This window comes from Poecilia reticulata, chromosome 18 (assembly GCF_904066995.2).
Source record: "Poecilia reticulata chromosome 18, P_reticulata-male-v2, whole genome shotgun sequence".
Taxonomy (NCBI): Eukaryota; Metazoa; Chordata; class Actinopteri; order Cyprinodontiformes; family Poeciliidae; genus Poecilia; species Poecilia reticulata.
The window spans coordinates 11237515-11252281 of NC_088847.1; the positions used below are offsets into that span (position 1 = coordinate 11237515).

At 39.9% G+C, this 14767-nt stretch overlaps 1 protein-coding gene and 1 long non-coding RNA gene across 4 annotated transcripts in view; one reads left to right on the forward strand and one right to left on the reverse strand.

The window, feature by feature from the left end:
• svep1 (sushi, von Willebrand factor type A, EGF and pentraxin domain containing 1) overlaps nt 1-11626 on the reverse strand; it is a 98047-nt gene extending 86421 nt beyond the window's left edge. Inside the window, exons 1-2 of one of the 3 annotated variants that reach the window (XM_008427984.2) lie at nt 11523-11626; nt 10272-10413 (exon numbers count right to left, since the gene is read on the reverse strand). In XM_008427984.2, coding sequence (XP_008426206.1) covers nt 10272-10397 — 126 coding nt within the window. In that variant the 5' untranslated portion in view covers nt 10398-10413; nt 11523-11626. Of the gene's footprint in view, nt 1-4542; nt 5597-10271; nt 10414-11522 lie in introns of those variants that run through there. The other 2 variants (XM_008427982.3, XM_008427983.3) reach the window with 2 other exon arrangements.
• LOC145548536 (uncharacterized) lies at nt 5703-8476 on the forward strand. Its single transcript, XR_014084545.1, has 2 exons — nt 5703-6021; nt 7893-8476. It is a non-coding gene; the product is annotated as an uncharacterized LOC145548536 (long non-coding RNA).
• Nucleotides 11627-14767: the final 3141 nt, after the last annotated feature.

Below are 14767 nucleotides of genomic sequence, written 5' to 3' on the forward strand. Positions count from 1 at the left end.
GTAAAGGTTGTTGAACTCAGAACTTCTCTTTTAATTTAAATGTTTTCTGACTCAGATAACAATAAAACATTCCATCATGAGCATATACAAACGGGGGAAATATTTGCAGCAGTGAACAATCACAGTGTCCTGACTAATTAATTAACTAATTAATTACTTCACCATGATAACAACTGAAGCACGCTGCCAAAATCCCACCAGATATATTAAAGAAGAAAACGTCAAATGCAGGTCCTAGCCAAATACGTTGCCTCATATGACTCCAACAAAGCACCTCTGGGGTGTATTAGAGAAGGAAAGCACAGTAACACCGCACATCAGGCAGACAGAGCTGGTGAAAAAAAATAAAACAACTTCTGTGAAGGAAGGCCAAGTATTTCTTAAGATATTTGTGCAACGCTGGTATTCCCCAAGCTCTGCAGGACTGGGGCTGTTAGAACAAAACACTTTGTGAATGGCTTAGAAAAATCTATTTCAGATTTTAACTCTGCATCGCATCCTCTCTAGGACAAAACTGATGAGGGTTTAGTCATGTTAGCTTTTGCAGAGATGGAACTACTGTTTATATTTTGTATTCTTTATGGGATATAGTTTTTCATTATTTGGCATTGAAATAATGAAAACAATAAAATGTGGACTCCAGCACACAAACACAAAAAACACAACAGCAGCTGTTTTACCATTACTAATCAATGACAGAGTGATAGATTATCTTTATGCATTTCGCCACTCTCTCATATTTGCATTGATAAAGATGTTGCTTGCTAGGAAAATGGGTTTGGTTGATGCAGCTACAGTAAAAACTTATTTTAGATCTTAGTTATTAGTTTTGTGGGAATTCTGTTGCTACTTCCCTTTATTTTTAGAGTTGGGTATTGGATATTACCAGAATAAAAACATGAATGTAGCATTTTCCTGGATTAAAGGCTGAACCGTTTTACAGCTTTGGCACAGCACACATATTAGATGCATATTTTACCCAAATACCTGACCGACAATCCTGCTGTGTTACAGCAATAAACATTATTTTCATTTACTGATGGGTGTTTTAGCTTTTTTCCAGGATAACGTGTAGGACATTAATATCCACTTTTAGGTAACTTAATACAAAATCTGCCCCTGGCAAATTTAAGCTTTGTTTTTATTAAACTACGTTTGTTTCTGAGAGTAAATGGGAGCCATTTATCAAAAGATTATTTGGTTTATAGAAAGGATTTCTACAAATAAGTCATGCTTTTATTTTTAAAGAAATAATTTTTTAAAATTGGCATGCTGAAAATAACACCCCTTTCAATATAAAATGGAAAACTCTTTATTGCCATCATTGCAGCGTTTTGCATATTTCTGCTGGTATTTTGATGATGAGCTCCAAGTCTTTGAGGTTGGAACGACTCTCTACCCTCACCATAATATTTAGTTTTTTCCAGTGATTTCAAACTAAAATGTTGGTACTACATCCAGCCAGAAGAAAAATGTTTATTAAACTAAAATATTACATTAAACCTAAACCTGACAGGGGTATGAATAATTTATCCTTAAAAGTTTAACATTGGAGCTGTTTTTTCACAACTTCACCGTTTATTTTTTATTTTTTTTAACAGTATTCAGTTATTCTTACTCACTTTGGGGATGTTTAACCCACTCCGATTATGATCATGGGTAATAATCAGGTCAAATGTCCCAAAAACTGAGAATAACTACAACTGGTGTAACTGAAATTACCAGAAAAATAAAAATAAAAATGTAGATTATGGGAGTGCAAAACAGTTAAAATTGAAAGTAGCAAGGGACAAAATGTTACCTTTTGGGTATGAAATGGATGGTAAGAAGAGTCTGTATACTCATCAATATTATAGTCAAGCTTTCAGACACCTTAGAGGTTAATTAAAGTTAATAAATCAAGCCCAATATATCCTAAAAGGTCCGTTTAAGTCAGAAATCCCAGGCTTTAAACCCACTGAGTGATGAATCTGGTGAGACGAGAGACAGACAGACAGACGGGGGTGAGAATGAGACAGACAGAAATAAAGAGAGCTGGAGCAGAGCCCTGTCTCTACATGCACGGCTGGTGGAAAAATGTCTCTCTTAATGGATCCCAGCTCTCTGCAGCCCTCAGAACAGCCAAGGGAATAAAATACGGTATAACATTATGATTACACTGCAATTATCAATTATGCTTTCTCTTTCATACTTGGACTATTTCTTTTTTGCACAGATGCACAAACCTGTGCTTCTCAGATGTTTGCATGCATGTTCGCACTTCTATTTTTTTCCTAAACTGGACAAACTGACTTAAAATCTCAATTTTAACAGCAGCGTGATGTTGCAACGGTGCAGTTTAGTTGGTTAAAGGTGAGAGCAGCTTCGTCTCATCAGAGCTAACTGACCTACCTTCTCTGTGACTAATGGAAAAGAAAAATACTTTCCCCCCTTTTTTATTCCCATCCAGACAGGCAATTAAGTATATCTCGGATTAGATAATAAATCAAAGAGAGCCTAAGGTTGTTTTTTTTTTTTAGTTTATTGACCATATAAAGAGGCGTAGCAAACACCAGGCTGAATCTATTAGGTGGAAAGGTGCTGCTGGAGCCCAATTAACATTACGCATCTAGGTCTGAATCTGCCAGGCTCATTTATCTTCATTTTAAAAAACTGTCAGCTTTGCTGCTAGTCAGCCTGAGCCTTACACTGAATGTGCTACAAAAGAAATAAAGGACTCGGATGTTTTGATTTCAGAGATGCAAAGGAAAGTGCATCATTACTTTTTGTTTTATTATCTTGTTCAACCTGAATCTACACAACTAAAGAGTCCTAGAGCACATTCAGACTACTAATAGATGAGTTTGTAAATAGCTTAAAACAATAAGGTGTTTCCAATAAATTACAAGAAACACAAGCTTGACCAAGAAGGTTTTTTTCTCATTGAGGTTGAGATGCTGGGACACAGCCAGCTGCCTGCTTCTCAGCACCTGAGTAAGGATGTAAACCTGCCCTGAGGGCCGAGCTTTCAGTACTTAACTGGAGGATTTAATCCAGCGGTATTAGTCGGAACAAGGACCTGCTGAAAGAAAGCTTACTCACACTAAAAGTAAAAACCGTTTCACATTTCAGACGATTTGGACTCCCTGATGCGTCACTGATTTTTCCTTCATCCAGTTATTAGAAAGCAAACTGTTTACCTCGACCAAAAGATGAATTTCTGGGGAATTTGGAGATCAGAAGCGTGAGCCAGGTGGTGTTTTTAGAGGAGTGGCCACCGTACAACACAACACCAGCGCCGCTTTTACAGCAGAGAGTTGACAGATGAGTTGTGCCATATGTCCAGTTTGGATGCCCAGAGTTTGAGACTACTCAGATCACCACCCCAAATACAACAGACCAACACCATCACCACATAATATAACAAAAAATACTGTAATTTGGAAAAAATTAATTAAAAACATCCCATCTCTAAGGTGGGAAGTTGGAAGTTGATCCTCGACTTCCACTGCCTTCACATTTCTTTAGCCAAATTACAACCATAAACCTAAGTGTATTTCATTTAGATTTGATTGATCAACACAAAAGGTGGAGAATTAAAATATGATTTAAAAATATATCCCGACAGATCTTGGTTCAAGTCGTGATCTAAAAACAGAAATAATCTGGTACAACTGCAAACATACCGAGACCTGGTCATTTAGTTAAACCGCAAGGCAGGAAAAGGAGAGCAAAGCATTAGAGAAGCAGCGGTGGTAACTCTGGAGGAGCTGCAGAGAGCCACAGCTCAGGAGGGAGCATATTTAGTTCCTAAACAACACAGGTAGCTCATGGCAGGAAAACTAATATCACTGATGCGCCATCCAATCTGAGGTCGAGACATTTTTCCAAAAACAGAACAGGTAACAATGTGTACAGCTGGCACACATTGTGTAGCAGTGAACTGAGTTTCTATTAAGTCATTAGGTCAATTATGGGAAGGGAAAAGCTTAAGATTTTTATTTGTAAATAATCTTAAAAACAGATTTTTGCTCAACTTCACAAGTATGAATTCTTCTATGTTCAACCGGCTCACGTTGATAAAATGCGAAAACTTTCAAGACATAGGAATACTTTTTGCAAGGCACAGTAGTCCGTCTCTAGTCATTTATTCTCCTAAATTCAGTTTTTGTTCACACATGCATTACTTTTTGCTCTTTCAGGTATTTTCATCTCTGGAAAGCCCTGAACAATTACCCAGCAAGCAGCTTCCCCTCGCCGTCTGCTGCTGTGTAATTTAGAGGAAGCTGCAACAGCAAAGCCATGCAGGGTCTCATTAACATCAACCTTTCTAGACCACAGTCATTCCTTACACGTGTAGACATACACATACAGACGTCAGGCTGCAGACCGACACACACACACACACGCACACACCCCCCCCACACACACACACACACACGCACGCACGCACAGACACACACACAGACGGCACAAAAGGGGAATGCGTTCAGGAGAGCGAACGTGGCTCTCCAAATGAAAGCAACTCGACTGTCTGGATTTTCCCCTAAAGATGGGACTTACCGCTGCCCTTTGGAAGGCTCCTTTGGTGTAGGTGCCTCCTCCTCTGTAGTTGATGGCGGGGATCTCCTGGTTGAACAGGGAGCACTTGTGTTGGTGGGACTTGGGCGCCGAGATGTGGTCCACCCTCGTAACCACGTGGGTCTTGGACGAGAAGGTCACCAGTGCCACCCGCGTGTTCTCCGGCGCCACGGGGAAGTCGGACAACATCTTGCGGATGAACCTGAGCTCGCTCTGGAAGTTGTTGGACCCTACGCTGGAGGACTCGTCCACCAAGAAGACGAGGTCCAAACAGGCGCTTTTCTCCCGCAGCTCGCGGACGTTTTGCTTGAACGCCTGGCCGAGGCGCTCCACCTTGCTCTCGGCACTTTCTGACAGGTTGCCAGACGGCGTCGGGGCGGACATCTGTCTGGACCTGCGAGACTGCTGCCGCCGCTGGGACTGCTGAACGGCCAGCCCGGCTGAAGTCCATACATCCAGGATGCACAAGACAAGAAGACATGCGGTCAAAGGTGCTGTTAAAGAGCGAAACATAATGTCGATCAGCCCGGCACCTCGGCCGGTGCCCTTTTGAATAAAGAAAAGGAGGTAAAACGTAGATTGTCTTTTCTGGAGCAATCAGTGACCATAAACGTATCCCGTCACGTCAGCAGTTCGCAGGGTAACTCAGTTTAGAGTTCCTTAAAAGCATCGCAAGAAGAGGATGAAGATTCTCTCATTCAAAATGCGGTTCTTTTATCTGCTTCCCTCATGAAAGCTTGAAAGAAAACACGTTTCTCCTGCAGTCCGATAAATAAATATATCTTTGCCCTTGCTCTTTGTACAGTCCCTACGTTGAAACGTGCTATTTTTGTTTTTCCAGGGAGTCAATACTCCTTTATCTGTCCTCCTGTGTGGCTGTCAATCACCTATCTGCTCTGTGTGTAGGATCCAGAATCCCCCTGAATGCCTCTCCAGTCCCAGTCTGCAGCCCCTCAGGCTCCTGTTCGTCTGTGTGACGCTCTTGCCTGCACCGTCGGCCGAGCTCAGAGTGCTTGTCCCCCTCTTCTCCCCAAATCATTTAAAACACACGCAAACAGAGGAGGAGGAGGAGGAGAAGGGTGAAGGGAAGGAGGGAGGAAAAAAGTTGAGAGGTTGAGAGGAAAAAAGGGGGCAGTCCAGCCGTGGCGTAAAGCAATTTTTTCCCTTCATCTCTCCTCCTCTTTTCCTCCCACCACCCCCTCTTTCCCCTATCTCTTTCTGTCTCTCCTGTCCCCCTCCTCCTACTTGTCCCTCTGCCGGTATTTGTCAATCTCTCCCATCCAGACGGCGGACGGAGGCTTTATGTCAGCGCGGCAACTCGCCTGTCAAGCAGTCAGCATTCCAGAGGAAACTCATCAGCAACAGGCGCTGCGATCATCTCCATATGTCCACACTTTCACACATCAGACCGGTGGCATCCGACGAAGATCAAGCACGCCGAGGAGGGAAAGTGGAGAAGCGGTCTGATTAAACACATCTAGGGAAACTCTAGTAGACACGTCTAAGGTTTAGTACTTAGGAAGAAAGAATCTGGATCTCTGTCCAGCCACATCTCTGCTCATATCTTGTCCAACACGTCAAGCTAGAGGACAGACTATCCTTTCCGTACTTTGGATTTGTCTGGTTTTTCACACACAGACACTCAGGCTTGCATCTGTGCCATTTTCCAACATCACCTCAGACTCCCAAGTCGCTTTCTTTCTACCTCTGTTTTTCCTGGGTGATTTTTATCTGTAACCAAAACAAAGGCAGACGGCATTACACTGTGCCTATTAAAGCAAAAACTCTGGTTTTACTGTAAAGAGCTATTTTGTCATAAAGCTGTGGGGAATTGTAAAGTGGAAAGAGTCTTTTTGGTACAAATTTCATCAACTTTCCACATCTAGAGCCCGAAATATGTCCCAATCCCTCTTTATAAAGTAGCTCAAACTCAGTCAAACTGGATGTAGAGGGATGTCTGTTCAAGTCTCACCACTATGTTTAAGGAAGAGTCTCAAGTTCAGACGTTTTTCTCCAGGATCGTCCTGTGTTTATCTCAGGTCACCTTCACATCCGCTCTGACTAGCTTCCCTGTTCCTGCTGAAGGAAACCAGCTCCACAGCATGACCAGCTCCACACCACTGTGTTTCACAGTGGGCATAGTGTGTTTTTCTCTCCCCCTCATCTGATAAGAAAAGTTTCTTCCACACCGGCACTGCCCTACGAGGCTTGTGACAAACTTAACGGGACTTTTGTTGACTTTCTTTCATCAGATGTTTTTTTTCTTGATACTCTTCCCTAAAGATTAGTAACTCTGACAAATTTTTCCATCTACGTTGTGGAGCTCTGCAGCTCCTCCAGAGTAACTCTGGGCCTCTAAACCAGCCTGCCAGTTTAGGGGGAGAATCATATCTTAATTGGTAAGTAAGTTAAGATGGGTAAAATTGTAAAAATGTCTGCATAATACTGGTGGTTCTATCTGAGAAAGCGATAATGAAAATATGTGATGAAGCCCTAAATCTCTTTGGCCACGTTCACACAGCAGGTCTTGATCCTCAATTCTGATTTTTTTTACTTTTTGTGGTTCATACCACCAATTAAACCCGACCACAATGAGACTTCTGTGTGAACGGTTTGCAACCCTACGGCAATCTGCACAGAAGAATTATGGATTGTTTTTAAAGTTTATTCACCAATGGGAGCCAGAAATACTGTCACAAGATCAGGAAGGGAGTTAACAAAAATAAAGCACAACTAATCATGGCCTAATGACTAACTAATGGCCGTTTCTGGAGCACTGACGGCAACATCTGTAGAGAGGTTTAATTGGACGTGTAGTCAGAGCCAGAAGTAGTGGGATTGTGTTTTGATGTGCTTGAGTGACACAAACTTCTTTCATAAGTTCAAATTATAAATTTCAGCCATTGTTTATGTCCTGATTTACTGTGTCTGCCTCCTGCTGGTGCAGCATGACGCATGTCTCGCATCAATAACATGAAAGTCGCATAAAATGCAACATGACTGTTCACACTACAGACGCTTTGAAAACAATCTGATGTGCGATTTAGCACCACATGTGTAAGTGGCACAGATCATTTCTCTACTGCGTGAAAAGATCGGAATTGGGCCGTACATACTGCCATAAAAAAGTCAGATATAGGTATCATGTAGGCAAAAAGAAAATGTATTTGGGTCACATTTGCTTGATGTGTGAACGTAACCATTGTTTCTAATAATATTATTATTATTATTATCTAATAATAATCTAATTGTTTCAAATTATTTCTAATTGTTTCTAATCATTAGTACCTGCTAATGATTAGAAACGCTATTTGTCAATCTCTCCCATCCAGACGGCGGACGGAGGCTTCATGTCAGCGCGGCAACTCGCCTGTCAAGCAGTCAGCATTCCAGAGGAATCAATTACACCAGTGAATTACCAGGTTTCCTGAAGCTCTCCAAGAGTTTTCCTTGGCTTTTGGACAACTCTTCAGAAACATGTCTGGCAGGGAGAACATGGATGCAGTGGGTTTTAGCATGATGATGTTTGGCCTGAACAATGCTACCTGGAACCTTCAGTAATTTGGAAATTCTTCTGTAATCAATTGTTTAAGGCTGTAAATATCTTGGGAGATATTATTGGATTCACCTATTATGAGATGCTGACACCTTGTTAATGAAGAACATTTTTAGGCCATGAGGAAGGTACCATAACTTTAGAACCAACTATGTTTTGACTTCTTAACATGTACGGCCTTCATGAGTTGTCGATGTGTTTAAAATGTATTTTTACTTTCTGTATTAAATATCTAAGTTTATGATTATGCTCAATAAACAGAAGCATGTACTGCAGTAGGAGTTAAATGTGTTTTGAGAGACTTGGACGACTGATACATCAGCCAAATACTGAAAATAAAAAGACTGTAAATTAAAACAGCATCCATGTTTTTTCTTCAACATCTAATATATATGTTCATAGACATCTCTATTCTTCGTGAAGGAGTGAGAAACTATTGAAGAATGTTAAGTATAGGTGGCCTGTGTGTGCGCGTCTCCAAAGCAGTACATTACACTCTGTTGCACTATCAGCCCCAAAAATGAACACACAGCTCAGACGAAGAGTGTTTATTTGGCCCATAAGCCATACTTTAACTATACTGGAAACTTCTGTAGAAGTAGGGAAAGAAGGTAACGTCATACCAACCAGATAAACTGAATGGAAGAGCCACTCAGACCCAAAAACACCGGCGTGCTCAGGCTGAAAACACGCAACCTGACCTAAATTCACACACAGATGCTGCTACATAGACAAAAACATACGCTCTCAGCCTCAAACATGTTGAAAGGGGGAAGAGCACAGCTGTGACTTCCTGCATTTTGGCATTTGGAGACCCCTAACCAGACTTCTGCATGGCTCCCAGGAGAGACAGGGGGAGTGGTGGATGAAGAGGAAGTTTGAGGGCATGTGTGTTGATAGAGAGGGGATGGGGGGGGTTGTGTATTCATCCCAAATATTTTAATAAAATGCACAAAGATCCAAACTTTTGTGTTTGTTCAAAAGAAGGAAGCGCTGAAGCAAATCTATTAAACAAAATCCAGAGCAACCACACAGACCTGAGATCTGTTGCACATCAAACGAGAGCAAACTGATCATTTCATGATTACTATCCCTAAAACTAAGATACTTGCAAAATATTCATGTCTTTATAACCTATGGACATCCAGAGACTGAAATGTCCGTACATTCTTCTTTAGAAAACTCCTTAGATTGGACAGACTGTATCATGTCCCTCACATTTTCAAATCGTGCAACACATTTAAAACTGGATGCATGTCTGGACTTTGACTGGGTCAATGTAGCACATGAATAAAACACTTCTGTTGCACCTCCGGCCTTATGCTTAGGGCATTAATTCTGCTGGACAATGTTCCAGCGTCAAGTCTTTTTCAGCTTTTGCAGATTGGACTCTGCTGGAGGCTGAATAACTGATAAGTTGTTCTGAAGACAACTTATCAGATTAAAGAGAGCTGAATACAAATGCGCATCACACGTTTGTACTTTCTTTTCCTCTGGTACGTGTTGGTGAAGGTTAAAGCGGTATAGAAACTTTTGCAAAGCATTATACCGTACCAAATGGACTTCTACAAAAACAAAACTTAAAAGTCTTAAGAATATATGAAAGCCACATGAGACCAAAAGTTAAAACAAACATATTCACTCTACGAAATCCTGGACGGTTAAGTCTTAAAGACGCAGAACCGGCCGTGTTGTTCTTGCGGTTTGTTCTTCCGGAAACTGAAGCAGTCTTTAGTCACATGGACCATTTTATGTCCGTTGGGAGGAAAGCTAAAGTACTTGATCCATTTTGTGAAGACCGAAATGTGCTGCAGAACCTCCGGACATGGACTGCGGAAGAGTGCACGTTTTGTCATGGAGATTCCAGGGAGGTATTCTTGTAAAGTCATTAAAACCAGACCATTTAGTCTGGAAGCGCACAAATACATATGGTGATACAATACCACAAAGGCCAGAAAACCAGAGGAAGTCTGGTAAAGTAACTGTTGCACAGAAGAAAGGATGCATGACATTGAATTCTGGTGACGGGAAAGGTCTGCTCTAATGTGCAAACTTTGAAAATGGCCATTAATCTTTCAAAAAAAAGTAGTTTGATAAAGCTAAACTTCTAAAAACAAAAAAAAAGTGAGCATGTATCAAAAACATATATACTCACTTTGAAGTCAAATCTGCTGTTTTCTTGGCTTTTCCACCGACTCCCCACACACCTGGTTCTTTGTGTGTCCTCAGGGCAGGATGAGGCATCAGATACAGTAGCAACAAGTGATGACACATTCCTCATATTTCTTTTCTCAGGTCTAAAGGATCAAATGCAAAACTCAGCAAAAAATTCATTTAACGCCTTATCTATAGGAAAAGAGAATTTAAAATGGTGCAGCAGAAGAGAACAAGTTTGATCAAATTAAAGATAAAGGGTCTCTTAAAAAAAATATGCTGAGATTAGTAACATGTTAATATTGACTCAAGAATCAGAGATGAATTATGTGAAGCAGTTTCTGTTTCATTCACACCTTAAAAGTGTTAATAAATTGAATTAATTTGCTAATTAACTGAGAAAAACTTCACAATGACGACAATAAAGTCCACATTCAAGTCGAACAGCCCAGTTCCTAATCTAATTGAAACTTTACGGTGAAACTGAGCCTCCACCCTGCAAAACTGACAATGTTTTTTTATTAGAAAACCCAACAAAGTTATAATTGTAATCTTTTTTTAATCCATTTAAAAGTAAAGAAAAAAAAACTGAACATGCTTCAACTTTTTGCAAGCGGCTATAATCTCACTGGAATCTCTCGCTAGCTTTAAAAACACAGGTGTTTAATTAATGTAATCCTCTACTGTGCTGAAAAAGTCACTGGAGAGCCAAATATGTTAAAATAGCCATTTGCCGGTGCTTATTTCACCTTTTGACGAAACTACCAGTATAAAGCAAACCCGCTTTTCTCTTAAAACACTGCAGTCAAATTACACACTCTTAAACTACAGGGCCCTTGCTTTGTTAGTTATTAATTTTAGCAAAACACAAGCCAGTTTAAACGTAAGCTGCCTGTTTGCGCCCATAAAACCAGAACTGCCTTTGAAAGGTTCTGCCCTGGATTAGAGAATAGTTCCTTTCTTGGTCTTTTCAGGCTTTTTGTCGTCACTTAAAAATGTTATAAACAGCCAAAAGGAACCACCAGAAACCATTTACAACCGAGTTGTCTCTTTAAAACTAGCTTTTTCGCTCAATTTAGCTAGTTTTATAGTCCTAATTAGTTAATTAGCATTTCCAGGCTGACGCAAACGCTACAGAGACTTTCTCTGGGAGGGACGAACTGTAAATAAAACATGACCTTTTTCATAAGAAACCACAAGTTGCCCCAGTTTTATCTAATTTACAGCGTAAGAGTTTTGAAGCCTTACAAACCTGGTAAAAGCCAGAGTTGCCGTTTCTCGAATCTGATTCAACTTTGTTTTACATCGCCCCCTGGTGGCATCTAAATATTAGTACACTACCATGAGTTCAGTGATTTAATTTATCCACTAGGTGGGGTAGTTACGCACCCTTTGGTATAAATAGACTTCACTCGAGGAAAACGTGTACCTCAAACTTCTTGTAATGCTTGTTATATAATCGCAAAATATGTAGATTTACTTCTGAATAGAATAGAATAGAATAGAATAGAATAGAATAGAATGTTTGCAGTTAACTATTTCTTTTTACAAGCTAATAACAATTATTCAGTTTTCAAAAGGCAATAGACCCAGGACTTTCGACACAAGTCAGCGTACATAACCGCAGATGTTTATATTTGACGTTAAAAACAGCACAAAACCAGTAGGCGGCGCAATACAGCAACAGAAGGGCATTCCAACACAGCAAAAGTTGTGCTTTCAAGTTATTTGAAACATAAATCTTATCAATATTATGCTGCAAATACAGTTCATATTTTCAGTACAGTAATATTGACAAGTAACTGTTGCAATATATTGGATCAGAAAAGCTCAGATGTCAACAAACACACCGTTGCATTTTCGCACGAGTCGATGCAATGCACACAATTTTTCATACTCCGAAAGCAACAATTTGCAGACAGTTGTGTAGGACAGTTGCTTCAACGTGTCTCTATTTTCTACCATTTTCACTAAAGTCAATCAATCTTGAATTATTTTATGAAAAACTTTGCTAATAACGCCATCTGTTTCATTGACTAATTATAAAAAATACAGTATCTGTGGACAGCAATGCTGGATCACAAGGTTTTATAGTGGAGCTGACTCTATTTATAGCACAGGCTGCACTCACACACTACTTGAATATTTTACAAGCCATCCATCTTTGCAGAAGGCTTTGTCCTTCAGCTAAAACCCCAAATCACAGACATACCATCCCTTTTCACTGAATGTCTTTATGTCGCAGTCTGAAGTGAAGCACCTGCATCACTCACAGGCCCCGACTTACACTTAGTTTTTAGTGTTGTAAATAACAAATATGTTATCTTTTTCTACAAGCACTTTCAAACACGGTAAGAATCAAACTGCGAAGTCTGAGTATACTGAAATTAGTTGCACCTCATTTTATTTAGGGGTATCTGAGTCAAGAGTGCTGAACACAGCACAAGTGATTTGAAAACCACATATTATTTTCCTTCTCAGTTGGTGTTCTGACCTGCCACATGAAATCCCAATAAAATCCACTGAGGTTTTAGAATTTAACACAACAGAATGTGAAAAGTTCAAGGAATATAAATTTGCAAGATATTTTATTTCATTTTCATAGTATCTAACAAACTAAACAAAACCCTGAATTTTATTAACCTACATTTAAAAAAAATTTCTCTTTCTCATTTCAGATCAGTTCAAATGTCTTTTTCAGTGCTCACCTTATTTCATACTTATCTTATGCATCCGTTGCATATGTGTTTTTTTCTTGAAGTATGAAAGAGTTGTACCTGCTGGGGCCCTCACCTTTGACCTTTGGCCTCCAGGCTATGCACCCATTCAGTTTTCCTCGCACAACAAAGTTGCATAAATAAGCACAGAACAAAAAGTCACACTGGGGGCTGAAAAGAAAGAAAATGAGCATCATCGTGGGAAAGATACACAAAGAAGAAGAGTGCTAGATTCAACACTTTGGCTAGAGCAATAACTCAAACACACACCAGAAGAAAAACATGCAGCGATCCAGGAGAGCAGGAGCTTTAAACTGAGCTCTAAGAACAAACTATCACAAGTTTCTTTACATTGTTTTTTTTGTTGTTTTTTTTTTTAGCTTTGCCAGTTATTTGATAGCTGGGTTTTCTTCCGGCAGGTGAGCGGGAGCAGCTGCTCGTCTCTTTTCGATGATCTGACTGGATCTGTTAGCCATAGCTGAGCAGCGCCATCAGATACTCATTAAAGGAGTCAGCGTGGACGCATCAGCAAATTTCTTGGCTCATTAGCCGAAAGCGCCGTAAAAATCGACCAAAATGATTGAAACATGAGGTGAAACTTTAACTTTCTAATTACAGTGAGAATGCTGCCCTCCAGAGTCAGGCCAAAGGAATAAATGTTAGAAACTCAAAGTGTTACGCTGCTTATTTGATTTATTTTTTTGTGTTCCACATAATAAAACATGTAATTTTAAATACACGTTTTGTTTGACTGTCGCGCTCTGCACACGCTCCAAACTTCTCAAGAATACAAAACAGGGAAGTTACCACACACAGGAAAAAAAAAAGTGTCCAAGCCTCCTTCTCTCTTCTCTCTTATCTGTTTTTGTGATTTTTGTAGTGGTGTAACTCCTCAATCACACCCACACAATCGTTTATTACATCCACCGCACACACATCAAGCAGAGTCTCAAAAGGATAAAGGACACAAAACAGCCGAAGCGTCCCGACTACAAACATGTTGAACTGGGAAATTCAGCAAAGTTTTGTCATTTGGTAGAGCTGTAAGGCTAAGTCTCACTCACTGCTTTTGCTTGAGCGAATACTATGCTGTAGTCCACACTGATTAGCTACTGGGCAGATTGGACATGTCTCTGTCCACCTTCCAGCAGGACAACAACAGACTCTGAGCTGCAGTAGGATGGTTTGGGTCAATGAATATCTATGTTAGCATAGTTTACTGCAAATCCAATCCAGACTTAAAATCTGTTATAAGACTTAAAATCTGATGTTGTTTTGATGAAACCCGTCAAATTTGGCCGATCCTATTTAGAGAACAAACACTGGACAAACATTTCAGTCTAGTTAAGCTCATCAAACATGTTAAAAACTGTCTAATTTACTTTCCACTTCACACGAATCAAAATAAAATACATTAAAGATTTTCTTAAGGGAAGAACATCAGGGAGTTTCTACACTTTCACAATGTCTGATAATGTTTTATTAGCTTAAAGGCGACTATGACTCTCACAGTCAGATGCTTTTTACACTGCAAAAATACAAAACCAAATATGTTTGGTCTAATTTCTACTGCAAATATCTGCATACATCTGAATTAAGGCAAAACTAACATACAAGTAACTGCTCATCACGACAAAGGAGCTTAAGTCAATAATTCCTTGGTATTGATTAAAAAGTTATAGTTATAAGTGAAATAATCTGCTTGTGGAACATCACATTTTTCAAATATTAAAAGCTAAAATGTCTTGTTCTACTGGCAGATTATTTCACATATAACTAG